Here is a 19,181-nt window from a genome sequence, read left to right on the forward strand (position 1 = left end):
AATTCCATGGATGTTTCACCTTAAATCACACACAGCAGCTCTCACCATGCATAAAGGGACAAAAAACCGACTTCATTTGTTTTATGCCCCTTTGTGCCACTTTAGCTTGGGATTCCTAGCTATAGAAACAGTCCCATTCAAAGCAGCAGCAATTAGAGTGGGAAATCCAAGTGTTTTGACAGACAGTCTACAGGGATCTGCATGAAATCTAACATCTGTAACTTGAGCCTTTGGAGCACGACTAGGCAAAAGATAATATAGTAGTAGAGGGCATCTCCCCAGCCTCTTCAATCATACAATATTCACCAAGATTTGTGCTTGCTCACTGAGTGAGTGACTTCCACTCAGCAGGGGAAGTTATGAGGGCAGGAACACAGTGGTGTGGATGGATGGATGGCTGGATGGTAGGCTGGAATTAGACCAGCGTAGGTCATACTATATCTGCACGTTCCCCCATGCATCGCATTAGCCTGCATTAATTACAGTACCTGCACAGCTCTGCGGTGGAAGTGGAACTGGGAGACATTGTGCGATGTTGCAGTTTCCTGGTTCTCAAATTGTGCCCTGACGCTGGCGAACCCCCCAGGCACAGAGCAGACCTCAGACTCCTCCATGACCTAATGAAGCAGTGGAACATCATTAGCTGCCTGCACTTCTACATGGCCTGGGATCAGACAGATGCCTAATAGGCTATTGAGTTTGGGTTTCATTACAGACTTCTGCAAGTTAATAGAAAATACTGGAGCAGCCATTACTTAGATTGCAGTGTGTTTACACACACACACACACACACACACACACACACACACACACACACACACTTCAATGTATGCCTCCTGACAGCATGTGGCATTTTGTTTACACAATGGCAGAGCAATCTTTCTAGTTGGTTACTTTTTGGGTGGTGCAACACAGCATGTTGTCCAGGCAGATAGTTGTTTTGCCCACCCTGCAGAGTCCAGTTGACAGCTTTGAGATCTAGAATATGACTAATGGGATCCTGCAGGGGGCACAGATCCCCCATTGTGTTGCCTGTCTGCTCCCATTTCCACTCTGAGCCCCATGAGAGGAGTCGTGCTTCCTTGGGCCTGCAGGGCCACTGAACTCTCCTACTAGTCAGCTGTCATCACTTTCCACTAATATAGCACCACAAAGCCATCAGTGGCTATCACAACAATCACGCCACTCTGACTCTTTGCATGATAGTGACTAATGTAAAACATGGTCATAATTATCTACTGTAAATATCCCGTATTATGCAACCTCATTAAAAATGGAATGGTCGTACAGTCACACATGACATGGCAGGATTAACAGGCATGATGAAACACACACACACACACACACAATTAATAAAAATATGCTTTTAGCTCATTATAGAATGGACACAAAGAATTCAAACACTTGGACAATCAACGAAAATAAAATAAAATACATCTTATCACCGACATTGTCAGAAGCCTCTAAGGTTAGAAGAGGTTTGTCAATAAGTCTATATGAGCTAAAACTGGTAATTGATGAATACATTGATAAATGTATGACCATTTCCATAGTGTAATGTGTGTGTCTGCATACCCCGCTGGAGAAGGCGTTGTCCTGCTGCTTGGAGACAGCTGCCTGCTGGGACATGGCCATGGGTACGATCAGTGGGATCTGGTGTCAGTGGGATCTGGTGTCAGTGGGATCTGGTGTCAGTGGGATCTGGTGTCAGTGGGATCTGGTGTCAGTGGATCCCGGCGCCAGTGGGATCTGGTGTCAGTGGCTCCTGGTGTCAGTGGATCCCGGCGCCAGTGGGTCTTTTCAATGGGATCTGAGTCTTCAGAGTGAATCCTGTTCCTCTGGGTTCACAGCTTCCTCAAGAAGTCCTACCCTGTTAGTCACACCTGCGCTGCCAGCAGCTAAGGAAACGGCAGTCATTAATTATAGCATTTACCCCACAGCCTATGTTATACACCAGGGGTTCCCGAACGTTTTTGGGCCTGCAACTTTATTTTGATCCCCAGACAACAATTCCATCCCACCATGTGAAAAATAATAATTAAATTGGTACTATGACAGTCTGTTACAAATCAGTCTGACAGTACTTTTGACAGTATTTCAATCGGAAGGAAGTATGGTTTGAAGTGACTGAAATGCATCAGAAAAGTATTGGGAAGTTCAGAAGATCATCAGGCAATCATTTTGTATGATATTCTGTGTAGAAAATAAACTTCATCATTGATAATGTTATTTTTGTTATTTCTTGTGATCCCATTTTTTTTTAATTTTTTTTAATCAGGTGACCCCACATGGGGTCGCCAACCATAATTTGTGAAACACTGCTATACACAATATTATGGTTTGACTAGCCTATATCACCAGTAGATAATTTACTATACACAGCTAGTGTTCTCTTTGACCAGCATTGAGTTTCCATGGGGGCAATTATAAACATGCTTATAAAAAAAGAGGTGCATTACTCTATGTCAATAGTCTCGCAAGCCGCTGCACAGAGCCAACATTCACGTAAGCTTGCGAGATCAGGTGGCTTGCGAGGCTACAATATCAAGACCTCTCTCTCACCATTTTAAATAGGGGACACAGATTTAAAAGAAGCAGATCTATTTTGCAGCTACAGAGTACATTTATAACTGGAACAGTGCAATCACATGGCATGCTTTTGACTGTAATCTAGAGGCAAAAGGAACGCACACCTATTTAGGCGAGGTGCTGGCTAGCGGAGTGGAACACTTAAACAATAAATAAAGGAGAGCCGCACACTCTAGGAGCTCAGATGTCCCCTCCCAAAAAATTGAAGAAGCAATCTTGCATTCTAACTACCCGCCATTCAAAGTGCTCTGAACAAATTAACGGAATCATTCACAAACATTGGCACATTCTAAGATCCGACGATAGTAATGTGCTTTCGGACCTTCCCTTGGTCGTATACTCACCGGGCAGAAACCTCAGAGATCAATTGGTAAACTCTGATTTACCACCCCAAGATATCCCTGGACAACGTCTATTTGCGCCCCTACTGGATGGAAGCTACAAGTGTAACGGCTGTGCTCAATTGCAATGGCACTTAAAAATGTTGATCCTTCAAAACACCCCCAAACAGGGAAACAGATCCCAATCAAAGGTGTTATCACGTGATCCACTAAGGCAGTTATTTATCTTATAACTTGTCTTTGTGGTAAAAATGATGTGGGTAAAACAAAGCGTGAATTAATAATATGTAACTTGGAGCATCGTAGCACCATTAGGTGCAAAAACTAGACTTACCCAGTTGCGGCCCACTTTTTGGAAGAAAACCACTTGATTTCGTCTGTACGTTATATTGGCATCGAACATGTCACCCTCCCTAGGAGAGGGGGTGACCTCGACAATTTATTGTTAAAACGAGAGGCTGCCTGGATCTTTAATTTAAAGACCCTTGCTCCCTTCGGTCTTAACGTAAACTTTGATCTGAAGCCATTCTTGTGGTTATTGTGATTTTGCTATTGTAAATGTTTGTAGGCTTATGTAGCGAAATTGTATCTATGATCGTGCGCTATCCATTTATGTTTTTTGTATGCTATTTTAGTATATGATAATGAACCAATGACATCAGGCCACACCCGGCCATGATTACAGACACCTGTGTGTGTCTTTTGACACTATATAAATGAGTCACCCCGCAGTGTTTGTCATTATACCCTGATGAAGACAGCTTGTCTGTCGAAACGTCGGACATAAAAATGTATGCTTTTGACTGTAAAACATGCATAAGAGCAAAAAGGCAACTATGTTTTAAATATAGCTTACAAGGAGTTTACAGTACAGGCATTACTATAAAATAAGGGTACACAAACATCCCTGTGAATGACTGTCAAATGGGCTGTCAAATCTAACATTGACAGAAGACCAGCGTCTTCCAAACTCAGTCCTTGTGACCCAAAGGGGTTCAAGTTTAGTTTTTTGCCCTAACACTACACAGATGATTCAAATGATTGAAGCTGGATGATTAGTTGATTATTTGAATCAGCTGTGTAGTGTTAGGGCAAAAAAACAAAATGTGCACCGCTTGGGGTTCCGAGGACCGAGTTTGAGAAACCCTGTAGTAGACTATTCATGTGTTCTGTAATCAACAGCATGTCATGGATAGTGGGTGAGTCATTCTGTATTGCAACTGTTTCTTGTACAGTGACAGCACACATCCAGTTCAAAGGGAATTCACAATTATATTTTCCATGAGAATGCAGGTGCTCTAGTGAATAAGTGAATAAGTGATAATAAGTGAATAAGTGAATAAGTCCCTCTCCAACACAGGAGAATCATTCAAATCAATTACAGCCATTCCTGTGGATGGTAATTAAAGACTGGGAGAATACAGATGTATGTTGGTCTGTGTGTAAAACATGGTTAGGGTAATGACTCTCTGACACCTCAGACTGTTAACACTCCACACATAGCACCAAGGCTAATGTGCACTAAGCCAGCATGGACACCTCATGGGATGGCTGTACCTCAGCTCTGGTGTTCTGGTTTTAGGGAAGCGTGGACGTACAGTTTCACGTTGCACTACAGAAGCACTAAATATTATTTGGGGTTTGTAGAACATACATTATCAAAGCACCATAAACCTGGTTGCAGGTTTTGGTTTTTGCCCTTGCACTACACAGCTGATTCAAATTGCAAAGCTTGATGATTAGTTGATTATTTGAATCGGCTGTGTAGTGCAAGGGCAAAATCCAAAACGATCCCCAGGACCGAGTTTAGGAAACCCTGCCGTAAAGCATCGCTTTGGAATCCCGCAGGGGGCACTCATTAAGAGTAAAGTTCTCATTCACAATCATTTCAGGTTTTTGAATTGGTATGCGGTGTGAACCCTAATCAGCATTAATCCAATTAAAAACAGATTCAACATGCATTAGACAAAGTCGGGTCTCTGAACAGCCGCAAATGCTACTTTATCAAACTGAATGAAAACTGCAGAACGCCGTCAGCAAAAAAAGAGTCAGGCTGGAGATGATATTGCACTTACGTAATATGATTTATGACAGCAAAGCACATATTGAATCCCAATATCAAACACTATTCATAGCTTTAAATGCTGTGAAGTCCTCTGTCAACGGGAACATGTCAAATCATTTTATTTTATTTTTTTTTAATCTGAAGGATAGGCCTGCTGCTTTTCAGCCGCAAATAAATAAGTATACCCTTAAATGAACCGTGACTAGTAACCTATTTGTGTGCTAAACTTATTGGAGTCTATAAACACTTGATCACTTAAGAGGACAATTAAAACATGCTGATAGGCATAGATAGTCCTGCTGGTGTCTGATGCTGTTGATCAGTACAGCATCATAGGATTGTGTGGACAAGCAAAAACAGTCTCTGACCATCTATTTTAGTATATTTTTATTCATGATTGGCACGCTAGTATAGACCTATGACCCTGTAAAGAGGGGTGGGAGACAAGCATAGATATGTCCCAAAATAAGATAGGTTTCCTCATCTGAAACCATAAATCCTGGTAGCTTCAACATACTTGACGCCAGAAGAAAATGGTTTCTTATACTGTAGGAGAAAGTTCAATGTCTACCATTGCCTTTTGCAACCATAGCTGGTCTATGTTTATTATGGCTGTGTGAAACTTTGAGACCAAGAAATGTGTCAACAATCTTGGGATATCTCGTGACATTTTATGTTCAGTTGAGAGCTCACATATCAGGAAAGTGAAGTAATGTAGGCACCAACTACCTGCAAAAATAAATCAACACTATTTTAAACGTTGCTGGCCTGCAGAGTCGTATTTCTTAGTAAGAGCTGGAGACAAACAGTGAGGACAAGATTTTTAAAGATTGGAAGACGCAGTTCCAGAATCCGGACACTGTCCTGCCTTAGGCTTAATATAACAAATCTTTAGTGCACCGATAGTGGCATCCGAGGTCATACCATAATGTTCGTACATCCATTTCATCAAGTGAGTTTAATTATTTTGGCCATTCAACACTTTCAGTCGTCTATGGCAGCAATTACCTTCTGAGGAACAGTTCAGACAGACAGAGTCCTCGCTTTTGATATGCAGAACTCAAAAGCTATATTGAACTAAGCTGTGGTCTATGACAGAGCTACTGCTATCAGTGATTACAAAACAAGGAATGACAGTCCGTCTACCTAGTCAATGAGGCTACAGAGGCAAATCCAGTATTTTCAAGGGAAAAATGCAGTTTACATTACTCAAGGTTAGCTTACGGTCTGAATCCAAAATGTAAAATGACAATACTTCTGATTGGCCTATTAGTTCCGAGCAAGGACCGCCATAACAATGTCTGCTTTGTGAGGACAATAATAATGCTTTCAGTGGGGCACAAGAACAAAACCTCCCCCCTCAGTGCTCCTTCTAACTACTAATTATTTCCATGCATTAAAAAACATAATCAAATACTGACACATAATGAACCCATGGGAAAAGAGAACTCAGGTCTGCAAAGCACGTTGTTATTTCTCCATATTGATTCCACTGTTTAACTTCCTGACGGCATATTATTGACTGAAATCAAATGAATGCTACATTTATTAAGAGTCAAAACGCCTATGATGTACAAGAGTAGCAAACAGAGGCATTTATGCATGCATCAATGAATCCCCTTTGAATAGCTTACGAACAACAACATTATGTCGAGGTTAAAGACCACCCAAACAACACAGGCACAGTTGCTCCAAGATGCCACCTACCACGTCGGTGAAGAATAGAAAAATATAACTCAAGATGATAGAATCCCACTGGAAGGCCACTAAAACCCCTGGTCCGTAGGATGCCTTTCCTCACCACAAGTCCAATCCCTTTTGGTGTTGGAGTCCCGCTCCAGCAGTACGTGATCACCTCTGTCCAAGGAGCAGACGGTGACAAGCTGGTTTTATTTTAGACACCCCGCCCCCTTTTTTTAGAGGGTGAGGCCTTCGTACCGTCCATGTCAAGTCTGCAAAATCGACATGTAAATACTTCCTGTAGGCCACCATCTTCTACAGGCCACTCTACTAATAAATCAGATCACTGCAGTTTCATCATCACAGATTCCATCATAGCGCACTGTCCACTCTGCCACTACAGCTGTCATGACCCATCTTTATATGCCAAAACCACACACATTCAGCTGCTTTAGGTATCTCTACCCTTCTACAGTCTTAAAATACCCCTCACAGCGTGAGCTGCTGGATTCTAGGAAAGTGCTGCTCATTTGAAATGATGACAGATAATTTTGTCAGAGAGAAAACAGTCCCATGTGATGTGTCGTCCAGGGGTTTTGAATGGGGTCAGTGGTGATTTTTAAATGCTAAAAGCAGGAGACACCCGAGGCTCGGAGAGCTCTCGCTCCTCTCGCTCCTCTCCCTTGTCCTCTTTTGCCCAGCTGGAGAGTAGCGGCGCCAGGCTGACTCTGGTATCCCTGAAAGCTGGGGATGTGCGGAGGCCAGACGTGGCAGACGTGCATCACTGCAGTGCTGTCTACCCCACGTGTAACCCACACCTGCCCTAAAGAACCACGTCTGCCGCATTCCTTCCGCCACCACTCTACACGGAAGCCTGAAACGCAAGGAGATCCTTCAGAAACACAACACCCTCTGAGGATTCTTGATCATGGAGACAGCCTGAATTCATTTCATACAGGTCTCTCTTCGTGGCTTGAGTAAATGTCCAATCAACAAGTCCAACTACTCTTAAAGGGCAGGTAGGTGCCGAGGTGTTGGTGTATTCCTAGTCAATCTCAGTGAGTGAAATAAACTGGCAATGTAAATACATTCTGCCAACTTTCAGTGAATTGATTAAGCCTCATGTTATTTTCATAGCAGCTCTTTATGTTCTGCTTCAAGTTTTGTCTTCCCAGATCCGTAACAGAGGGGTAAGTCATGCAGAGCGGTGGAGAGGAGGCAGCAGCAGCAGCCTCAGAGCCAGTCCACCGTTCCCCACCAGCAGAGCTCATCAGGTGGACCCAGCCCCACACTGGAGATAAGAAGTGACTTCCATCAGACACTTAGAGCCTTTACATATCACTGAACACATGCCAAGTGTGCCAGGACAAAGAAAGACCCAGTCACAGTGAACAGGAGGAATAATGAACTGTTTCAGAGGCAGCATCTTTCCATGGGAGAAGTGCCATGATGTCGTCCATGCTGCCCGCCGGTATATGCTACAATGAGTTAGTTTATCTCGACCCGACAGCTTTAGTATACAGTAGATCAGAACCTCAGGTACATACTGTAGGTAACGGGTGATTATGTAAGTGTATGTTTAGATTAAGCAACCAGTGAGGACAGATAAGTACACGATGCATGATATTTTACATATGAAAACTATCGACACGGGTCTCAAGGGAAACTGTAGCGTCCAGCCTATTCATTGTCTTTTACATACAGGAATGTCTTTACGTATTTTCCTGTACATTTTCCTTTCTGTTGACTATTTACTGCAAAGAAGACAATGTAAATCTTCAAAAGAGATGTACATCTTTCTAGAGGAGCTCGAGGGGAAATGTGCAAGGGACATGTTCTATGTGACAGAAAAGTCCAGGATTGCTCTGTGCAAAGCATTTTGGGATGATTAAAAGACCTACACATCCTGTACCTTTTCAAGAGAGACGAGTGAAACATGTCTTCAAGTTATATTTCTATAAACAGACACTTGGTTTGGTTCTGCTGACAGGGTTAAGAGTTCAGACAGTGTTAAGACAAATTAAAATCACCAAATAGCTTGGTCTCATGTATTTTTGGCGCAATCTCCTTTGCCCGAGAGAAGCACATTATTTCTGCTCCTTTTGTAATGTATTTTTGTCTGTATTACAAGTCATCCTGTTAGTCATCAAATAGAGTGTCTAAATCTGTACACGACTTAACTGAACACACTGGGATTTTTTTTAACTAAAATCTTTTTTTTACTTGATTTGCTAGCTTTTCCTACTCTGTCTGAAAGAAGGAGTGGGCAGTAACTCAGGTAGTATACAGGTAACTGCAAAAGCTAGTTAATTATATTTTATGCATGTCTTTTTATTATCATAAATTGTACAGTTGGCTTACAGTTAGATGCAGACCAAATTAGAAATGCATGAAAATGTGCGTGAAGCAGCATTTTCCTCTGTAATGATCATGTTTTAGGCTGCGAAACATAATCATATTCTAGCTAATAAACACCCATTTGTTTGTTTAATGTTGATCTACAAAAACACTGTTGTTCTATATTGAATGCTAATGTTTTCCTGACATTCCACAATTACATTGCGAATGTAACCTTCCTCCAGGGCTTTTAGTACCACAGTTTAATCATTGGAGAATCACGCAGAATGTCGCCCGTGTTAATTAAATAGCCCTGCCATCACCTACATCAACTGAAATTACTATATCGTCACTGCTGTTATGTCTGTGACCTGAATGTCACCTCTTTCCCTTGTCTGGTTTATGTGAAGTGAGTGACGATCCTGCACACTGCAGATAATGTCTGAGCAAGGAATTAGTTGCCCATTTCAATTCCAGGGTTTCAGCGATACCACCATCTGGTGGTCTACAACTGGCCCTCGTGTTAGGAATTAGCATCCCCGTCAACACCACTTCAGCATAATACGGAGTGCCCACAGCTGGCACCTCAGAGAGGGATTTCACTGCCCGTGTCCAGCCGTGGCCACTCTCCCAGACTGGTTGGCACATTGAGCTTTTTTACTAGCGTCCTCACAGAATCTGTACAGCAATTGCTGCTGCAATAGAACTGCTTTGATTCTGGGTCTAGAAGTGAGAGTGTTGCTGGTATTACTGCTCAGTTTCTTGAGCCCTACAGGGCAGGCAGACGAGAGGCAGATACAGTAGATACCACGGTGTGGTGCATCACAACGAGGTGAGATGCCATTACATACAGTATGCTATTAGAAATGGAAAACTAAATGACAAGGTGTCTTCGATGAACCAGTATTACACACATCTGACTGTATGACTGCGATTGACACCACACGAAGACAGTAGCAGTCATAAATAAACATGCCGCAGTATAGTACCAAACGACTCTCTCTAGAGCCTCGGGTTACTCAACACGTACATGCTTCATTCCTGCGATCGTACAGTGTCTAAGTACTGTCTACGAGAGGCTGATTGCTACGTAGTGTGCGGTCGTAGTGTAGTTGGCTAGTGCAGTGTCTAGGTACTACGTACACACACAATCAGATGTGAGGCCTGAAGGTAGCTCTACTGTAGGAGGACTCTGTTAATCTGCATGATACCAAGGACAGCTGCGTGCACACAAACTCACGGACACACTGGAATCTGTGCCAAATCCCAAAATGTTGAGACCTCAGTCTTCACACCCAGTCACTGGAAGGACAAGGTGACTGGGAGGATAGTCCTATAAATAAAATACTCTATACAGGTCTTTCACCACTGCAAGATATACTGAGTTGATCTTAAAATGAAGTGTAAATAACTATTTCCTCTGGTTTCAATTATTTTTGGTTTTATTCCTTTGTTTGCTTGTATAAAAAGGTGGAATACTGCAGTGGTGGAAACGTTTTACAATAATGTTATGTTAATAGATCAAATCAAGGAAATTATTACAAGCACAATGTTCTGTAGCCTACTCAAATACTTTCAGATAAGGGTATAAAGGGTAATTATAGCCTTTAGCTAAATATTTAATTTGGCCTACTGGATGACGTTTTTACAATAAACATAACAATATGCACATTTTGCTCTCTGCATCGAGTCGAGAAATACACAACACATACATATTTATCAATAAGGACATTCCTCCTACAGATAACCATTAACTTCTGGTTAGAAGTCAGAGATTAGAAGTCAAGATTAGAAGTCAGAACTCACCAAGTCCGTCATTCATTTTTAAATCAATCCCTTGCTACTGTATGCCCACACTCCCTTGCTTTTCCTTTCCTGACATACTTTCATGTTTTGTCTGTAAAAGCTAATTTCCCTAGAGGATATAAACATTAAAGAAATCCGGCACACCTGACACTCAAAGCTAATATATGAACTGTTCCCTTTCTGAAGTGTACTGTATCTATCTCATCTGTAGTTATGGTGTATGACTTGAACATTTTCTAAACATAATGCAGTTTTGTTTTGATGACCAAGAGAACCCTGGCACTGAACTCTACTGATGTGCTCACTAGAGCGTGCAAACTCTCTGGCTTGCGTCCCAAATGGCACCCTAATGGCACCCTTTTGACCAAAAGTAGTGCACTATGTAGGGTATACCGTACCATTTGGGATGCAGGCATCTCTCACACTGGTGGTCTTTTCCTTTGACCTACAGGGCAGCCAGACACGTCTCCCCATGTCTGTAATGTAATGGCCGATGTACTGTCTGACATTTGTGTCCCAGTGCAGCAAGAGAGAGATGGGGGTGAGGACAACCAAGGAGTGATGATGACAGCGCTATTCTTGCTCCCCGCCTTAACGGCATACCCTAAAAATAATCAAATCTTGCTGCAAGATGGGTCTTTTGCATTAACTTACGGGTTCAAATTGTATTCAGATAAATTCCACTCACATTCCATGCATAACTTGGAGTAGGTTTTGTGAGGTATGTCCCAAAGGGATAGAAACGTTTTGCTGCAACAGATGTGATGCAGCTGTATCCTAATTGCCATGGAAGAGAAGATAAGTGACATCACTAGGGCTGTGATGCAATTGAATAACCGCGTAACTGACGGTTATGGATGAAGACAGCTTGTATATATAAAAAATACGTCAAAACCCTTTAAAATAGGCCAACATTTTTAAATGTTTTTTTTTAAATGTCCCTTATTTTTTATGTAGATAAACTTTACATACCTAATAGCGGGTGTATTTACTAATGATTATGAGCAATTGCTTTACTAAATTCTGTCTGATAGATGCGCGGGGTGTAGAAGCGCTAGTCTGTAGGCTATGTAATTTCAGTAGAACATTTTTTTGGGAGATGTTTGGACTTTCTTTTATACAATGCACGTTTTCATTGCTTGCTATTAAATCAATATATCGTTCTTTAAAAAAAAGGTTTGATGTGTCTGACTATTCATAAATGATTCAACAGCAGTCAACAAGGTTGTTCTGGCTCTGAGGCCTATAATGCGTTAACGTTGTGTTGAATGGACAATACGCCAATCCTATCCAACCTGGCATGGTATAATTTGATACAGAATATTTTCTTAATTTATAGACTATAGTCGTGGCCAAAGGTTTTGAGAATGACACAAATATTAATTTTCAAAGTCTGCCACCTCAGTGTCTTTAGATAATTTTTGTCAGATGTTATTATGGAATACTGAAGTATAATTACAAGCATTTCATGAGTGTCACAGGCTTTTATTGACAATTACATGAAGTTGATGAAAAGAGTCAATATTTGCAGTGTTGACCCTTCTTTTTCAAGACCTCTGCAATCAGCCCTGGCATGCTGTCAATTAACTTCTGGGCCACATCCTGACTGATAGCAGCCCATTCTTGCATAATTAATGCTTGGAGTTTGTCAGAATTTGTGGGTTTTTGTTTGTCCACCCGCCTCTTGAGGATTGACCACAAGTTCTCAATGGGATTAAGGTCTGGGGAGTTTCCTGGCCATGGACCCAAAATATCAATGTTTTGTTCCCCGAGCCACTTAGTTATCACTTATGTCTTATGTCAAGGTGCTCCATCATGCTGGAAAAGGCATTGTTCGTCACCAACTGTTCCTGGATGGTTGGGAAAAGTTTCTCTCAGAGGATGTGTTGGTAAAATTCTTTATTTATGGCTGTGTTCTTAGGAAAAATTGTGAGTGAGCCCACTCCCTTGGCTGAGAAGCAACCCCACACATGAATGGTCTCAGGATGCTTTACTGTTAGCATGACAAAGGACTGATGGTAGCACTCACCTTGTCTTCTCCGGACAAGCTTTTTTCCAGATGCACCAAACAATCGGAAAGGGGATTCATCAGAGAAAATGACTTTACCCCAGTCCTCAGCAGTCCAATCCCTGTACCTTTTGCAGAATATCAGTCTGTCCCTGATGTTTTTCCTGGAGAGAAAGGGCTTCTTTGCTGCCCTTCTTGACACCAGGCCATCCTCTAAAAGTCTTCGCCTCACTGTGCGTGCAGATGCACTCACATATGCCTGCTGTCATTCCTGAGCAAGCTCTGTACTGGTGGTGCCCCGATCCCGCAGCTGAATCAACTTTAGGAGATGTTCCTGGCACTTGCTGGACTTTCTTGGGTGCCCTGAAACCTTCTTCACAACAATTGAACCACTCTCCTTGAAGTTCTTGATGATGTGATAAATGGTTGATTTAGGTGCAATCTTACTGGCAGCAATATCCTTGCCTGTGAAGCCCTTTTTGTGCAAAGCAATGATGACGGCACGTTTTCCTTGCAAACGTACCTGTTTCCTTGCAGGTAACCATGGTTGACAGATGAAGAACAATGATTCCAAGCACCACCCTCCTTTTGAAGCTTCCAGTCTGTTATTCGAACTCAATCAGCATGACAGAGTGATCTCCAGCCTTGTCCTCGTCAACACTCACACCTGTGTTAACGAGAGAATCACTGACACGGTGTCAGCTGGTCCTTGTGTGGCAGGGCTGAAATGCAGTGGAAATGTTTTTGGGGGGATTCAGTTCATTTGCATGGCGAAGAGGGACATTGCAATTAATTGCAATTCATCTGATCACTCTTCATACCATTCTGGAGTATATGCAAATTGCCATCATTCAACCTGAGGCAGCAGACTTTGTGAAAATTAATATTTGTGTAATTCTCAAAACTTTGGGCCACGACAGTATAGACATGTTGTGTGTTATTGTTTCAATTTCAATGACTGTCAATTTCATCTTCAGCTATGCTACAATCGCATAGCTGTCTCTCTCCCCTTCATGCTTTCCTTGTTAATACATTATCTTATAGCCTACTTTTGGTAAGCCTAGGTTTTTGAATACGTTTCAAGGAATGCAAAAATATTTGCTTGTCTCTGATATACACTGGTGGCTTTGATTGACGGGTCCTTTTACGGGAATGTGCATGTGTGAGTTCGCTGATTCTCTCTATAGGTCTTTATGTCCATTTAGAACGTTTCCTAAAGAAATAAACACCTCGGTTATGATTTCATCTTGTAAAAGGCCTATTTTCAGTAAAGTCCCTTTCTCACTGTTAGGTTATAAATGAACCGAGCAAAAACTCACGGGTGATTATTAAAGCTCAAACCAAGTTAAGTCACCTAATGGGTCAGACAGCTGAACAGACTAAGACATGTTCCCACCAACACAAGTATATATACCCCAATTTAGGTGAAGTCTCCTCCTTCCCTCTAAACATTACATCTTTATTGCTAGGCAGGAAGTTAAGTGATGCGGGTAATAAACTGTTCCTTCTCCCTTACTGTGACCTGACCTAACCTCGGTCCCCATTCCTCACTAATCCACAGCTCTCCACCCTTATCAGTGACCACAACCATGTGATTGCCTTTCCCTCACACAGTAACATTCCAAGGCCCTGGCTCATATCCAACCTTAATTGACTCCACCATATACATTCCTTTTGCAGATAACCATTAACTTATGGTGTAACAACCAGACTGTGGCCCTTCTCCTTGCCGTAAGATACCTGATGATTAAAAATATTTCAAGATTAGAAGTCAGAACCCATCATCACCAAGCCCATTACATTCGACCGAATAATTAGGAATAAATAAATAAATATGAGCATGTCTTGTTCATGACCCCGTTCACACTAAATCCGAAATATCGTCCTTCCACAACCCGTCAATTATTTATGCGGAGCAGGTTTGATTTTTGCATCTTTTCGCTTGCGAAAAGAAGCTGTTGACCAATAGAAATTGTTCTCTGGGACACTGCCACTGACAGGTCTGTGGGTTCATTGTGTGAATTAACATATTTCTCACTGCCTGTTTTTTTAAACATTTGCAATGCATCAGTGCAGCAAGGTATCAATTTAGACAATGTGATCACACTCTCGCCATTCAAACTTCCTCGCCAGTTCATTGCCAAGACTGTAGCCTAATTTAAAACTATTTACCAAGCAAGAGAATTGATGCTTCTCTCCACGAATAGGCCTAGGCCTATTATAATTTGTTTAATTGCTTGAAATAAGCTTCAAACTATATTGCTGTTCATTGTCTATAGGGGAGAGCCCGGGACGAAGGTAACAAAGGGCGAAAGTAACACACCCATTTTATCAGATAACACAGAAGCTAGAATGGCGTAGCGAAGGAAGACCTCCTTGAAAAAAAACGCCCAGTCTGACCATGTTTCTCTGAGTTGTCAACAAAAATTGGTTTTGAGCAAATGTAAGTAAAAAAAAACAGACCCACAACTGTTTATTTTTTGTTTGTAGAGTTGTGTTTAGTTGTTTAAGGTTCGAAACATACAGTATGTCATTTTGTTAACCCATCTAGTGACTAATTGACAGCATAGGTTTCACGTATCATGCTAGCTAGTCTTGTGGGTTAGCCTGGGAGAAGATACAGGAAAGAAGGAAGGGATGAAAGTAACACAATGTAAACTAATGACCTGGAATCAAATCAAATAAATGTTTAAAGGAGTAGTTCACTATTTTACAACTTGATGTTAGATGGTTCCTCACCCTGAAAGTAGTCTATGGTTCAGCTTTCTTTAAACAGCCACTACAAACTTCACCTAACCTTAGCCGCCACAAGCTCACAATCAATTACCTTATGTTAAGCCATGATGCATGATGAGTGTGCGTTTCTGAAGAGAATAAAGTTCTTGGGCTAAGAATGAAGTCCATTGAAAATTGTGAAAAACATGTAATACATTCCTATTAAAGTAAAATTAGAAAATGATGGTTAATATAGCTATTACGTGATCCATTTTAGTCCGGTTAATACTGTAAGGCAAAATATTGTGGTTGCGCAACATTGCGATGTTGAATATGGTTAATTTTCATAAATGTCTAACCTATAGCATGAATTATTAAAATCGACACAAACATGAAATGATGGCTGATAGTACATTTGTTGACAGTAAATAGCATTACAAACCGGAAACGTGGAGATAAGACCGATATTGTGCACTTCTAACCAGTTGTTACTTCCATCCCAAGGCTGTGTTACTCCCGCCGGCAGGTACAAAAGTAATATTGTAGTAGTTCTGTTCTCAGTCTATTTCATTTTCAACTCAATTACCCTACAAATTAAATTACAGTTGCTAATGGTAGAGGACATACTGTATACATGTTGTTTGTCATAAAATATGGTGTCTAGCTCTATCGATCTCAGAGTAATTAGAGAAAAAAACAAAGTGTTACTTTCATTCCGGTTCTCCCCTGCTCGCTCAATAACGAGAAAGAGGGGGAAGAGATAGCATTGCTTGCTGTTTGGAGTTTAGGCTGGGTTTCTGTACAGCACTTTGTGACATCGGCTGATGTAAAAAAGGGCTTTATGAATACATTGGATTGATTGATTGCGATAGGCCAGTGGAGTTGCCAATGGAGATGCATGAATTGCGCAAGAAGGGAACAGTGAAGAAGACAGAGAGAAAGGACAAACGTGATTTGTGTCAGTGAGAGTTAAGTGATGGATCCTTTTAGGTGGGTGGGTGTGCATGTTTGAGTTCACTAATTCTCTATATCCATTCAAAATGTTTCCTAAAATAGGCTTAGCCTGTCTGGACTTCATCTCTTTAATCAGATTATTATAAAACATTTTTAAACGGGGGCCAGCATACGTGCGAGGAATGACGACTCGTGCTAGTTTTGCGTTTCCACTCTTATTAAATGGGGTGTAACTGAATGAAACGTAGCCAAGCTCATTTAATGATTCATCCTATAGGATACATAGCCGATATCCTAATATTTTCAGTAGCATATCATTTTTCCAGTAGTATATCATTTTTCTCTCATTACTGCGTCCTCTCTAGCAACTTTGAACTCATCATATTGCCCAGTGGTGTAAAATACTTTAAAGTACTACTTAAGTCATTTTTGGGGGTCTGTACTTTTACTACATTCCTAAATAAATTAATGTACTTTTTACTCCATGCACTTTCCCTCACCCTCAAAAGTAGGACAGGAAAATGGTCTGATTCACCTGGTCATCCCTACTGCCTCTGATCTGACAGACTCACTAAAGACACATGCTTAGCTTTTAAATGATGTCTGAGTGTTGGAGTGTGCTCCTGGCTATCCGTAGATTTAAAAAAAAATACTTGATATACTTTTACGTGTACTTTTGATACTTGAGTATATTTAAAACAAAATACTTTGACTTTTACTGAATTAGTATTTACTGGGTGACTTTCAGTTTTACTTGAGTCATTTTCTATTAACATTTCTTTACTTTTACTCAAGTATGACAATTGGGTACTTTTTCCACCCCTGAGAATGACCGCAGCAGTGTTGGTTGACGTTACACAAATTGTTCTGAAAAGTGGAGAGACAAAATGCACGGGACTTGCTGTATTTTTTCGGAATTCCTCTCCAATTTGACATTTCTTCATTGGTATACTCAACTAATATTAAGAGGTAATAACTTGGAATAACAATAATGAAATTCTACTGATAAAGTGTAATGGTTATAGTGCAGTTAACCGAACGCTATAACCGAACGGTTATGTTGGTGACCGTGTACCTTGCCAATTACCGGCAACCTCAAATTACAAGACTTGTCACAGCCCTAGACATCACACATAAAATATGCTTACCTCGTGTTTTTGTACAAAGCAAGAAACTAAAGCTGGGAGTATATATTCCTAGCTGCTAACCAGCACTGTTTTCACATTTGTTTGCAAATAAAATACACCCCTTACAGCGCTTCCGAACAGGCTCTCTGGGGGATTAGGTAGAGAATGGGGAGGCAGACAGAGCCAAACCTCTAACAACCAATACAGCACCCGCAACTCAAATCTCACTCGTAAAGCTTTGTGCGCTGCCTGCCTGGAGTCTTTGAAGCCGAGGAAGATCAGCAATGCTAAACAGTCAAGAGGGAAGAAAAACAGAATTGAAAGAAGCTCTCTTCAGGAGGAGCCTCCCTCTGGATCATATGTCTGCCTTCTGCCTGACTTTCCTCAGAACGCCTGTTTTCCCTCTTTTAAACATACCTCAAAAAGACACGGATCTTTTGTATCCCACAGCTCATAGCAAACGACACAGATTGCTCTCCATTCTTGCACTCTATTGCGTCTTGCAGGGGAGGTCAAAGAAAATGTTTACGTGCCATGTCTTGCTGACAGATCAATGCCGACGCATATAGACGTGTGCTGCGTTTGAAGGCAGGATTAAACGTGCAGGGAAGTTTGGAGTCTGGGTTTCAGGAACATGTCCATATCTATGTTTGTCTCATGTATATATTTAGGTCACTGAGGGTGTTGGGTCACTGTAGAAAGGAAAGGGGATACCAAGTCAGCTGCACATCCGAATGCATTCAACCGAAAAGGGTAGTTTCCCCACATCTTATCTGGCTACTGCATGCTTAAAAAGGAAAACATCCATATTTATAAAAGTAAATAGCCTTTGCAGCCATGGGGATTCAATTAAATGAACTGAATTAAATCAGTTAGTCCTACAATAAATGTAATATAGCAATGTGTTAGAATATATACAGAGGGTGCACATTCCAATCTCAACCAGTAGCAGCCCAATTCAAAAAGGTCTTATTCATTCTACACTCATGGCGCAGCCACTATGTTATCATACACCAAACGCTGTCGACAAGTCCCGAGGAAAAGCATTCCAACCACCATGTATCAAACAGTGTGGATCTGTCTGTCACTTGTTTGCATTGTGCCAACAGATTTCCAAATTGTGATTACTCTGATCAGCCGGACAGATTGAGATGTAAACTGTGCTGCTGTAGACTGTTGAGCACCACAGATGATAGGATGTCCAGGGATTTGTATGAGAAGCAGCTCACAGCTCTATCTCTCCCTCCCAGCTTGGCAAGGCTGACCTTTGGGGGAAGACTCATTTGAAAAATCTGACGTGTGGGAGCTCATGTGTGACTGTGTTCAGGAGGACTGTTCAATTCCCATTCCAGGTCTCTCTCTCCGAGGCTCATCATTTTCACATCCATGTGAACCCAGACGTCCCACCTATCATACATGGCTTCAGAAAGATTACAATGGCAGTAATAGACAGACTGAATCAGCTACTGGAGGCTGATGTTGTCGACCGTTTGACAGAGCACACTGCATGGGTCAGCAGTCTGGTAGTCACAGAGAAGAAGAGCGGGAAACTGCGGGTT

General features: G+C 41.5%; 1 protein-coding gene and 1 long non-coding RNA gene across 8 annotated transcripts in view; one reads left to right on the plus strand and one right to left on the minus strand.

Moving 5' to 3' along the window:
* The window catches only part of xirp2b (xin actin binding repeat containing 2b), a 33,027-nt gene extending 14,866 nt beyond the window's left edge, over positions 1-18,161 (minus strand). For 4 of the 7 annotated variants that reach the window (XM_036958854.1, XM_036958852.1, XM_036958855.1 and 1 more), the window contains exons 1-3: positions 6,703-7,214; positions 1,576-1,898; positions 489-617 (exon numbers count right to left, since the gene is read on the minus strand). In XM_036958854.1, coding sequence (XP_036814749.1) covers positions 489-617; positions 1,576-1,635 — 189 coding nt within the window. In that variant the 5' untranslated portion in view covers positions 1,636-1,898; positions 6,703-7,214. Of the gene's footprint in view, positions 1-488; positions 618-1,575; positions 1,899-6,702; positions 7,215-18,039 lie in introns of those variants that run through there. The other 3 variants (XM_036958851.1, XM_021579085.2, XM_036958850.1) reach the window with 2 other exon arrangements.
* Positions 7,282-9,160, plus strand: LOC110501488. Its single transcript, XR_002470215.2, has 2 exons — positions 7,282-7,694; positions 7,837-9,160. It is a non-coding gene; the product is annotated as an uncharacterized LOC110501488 (long non-coding RNA).
* Positions 18,162-19,181: the final 1,020 nt, after the last annotated feature.

Source organism: Oncorhynchus mykiss, chromosome 22, assembly GCF_013265735.2.
Source record: "Oncorhynchus mykiss isolate Arlee chromosome 22, USDA_OmykA_1.1, whole genome shotgun sequence".
Classification (NCBI taxonomy): Eukaryota; Metazoa; Chordata; class Actinopteri; order Salmoniformes; family Salmonidae; genus Oncorhynchus; species Oncorhynchus mykiss.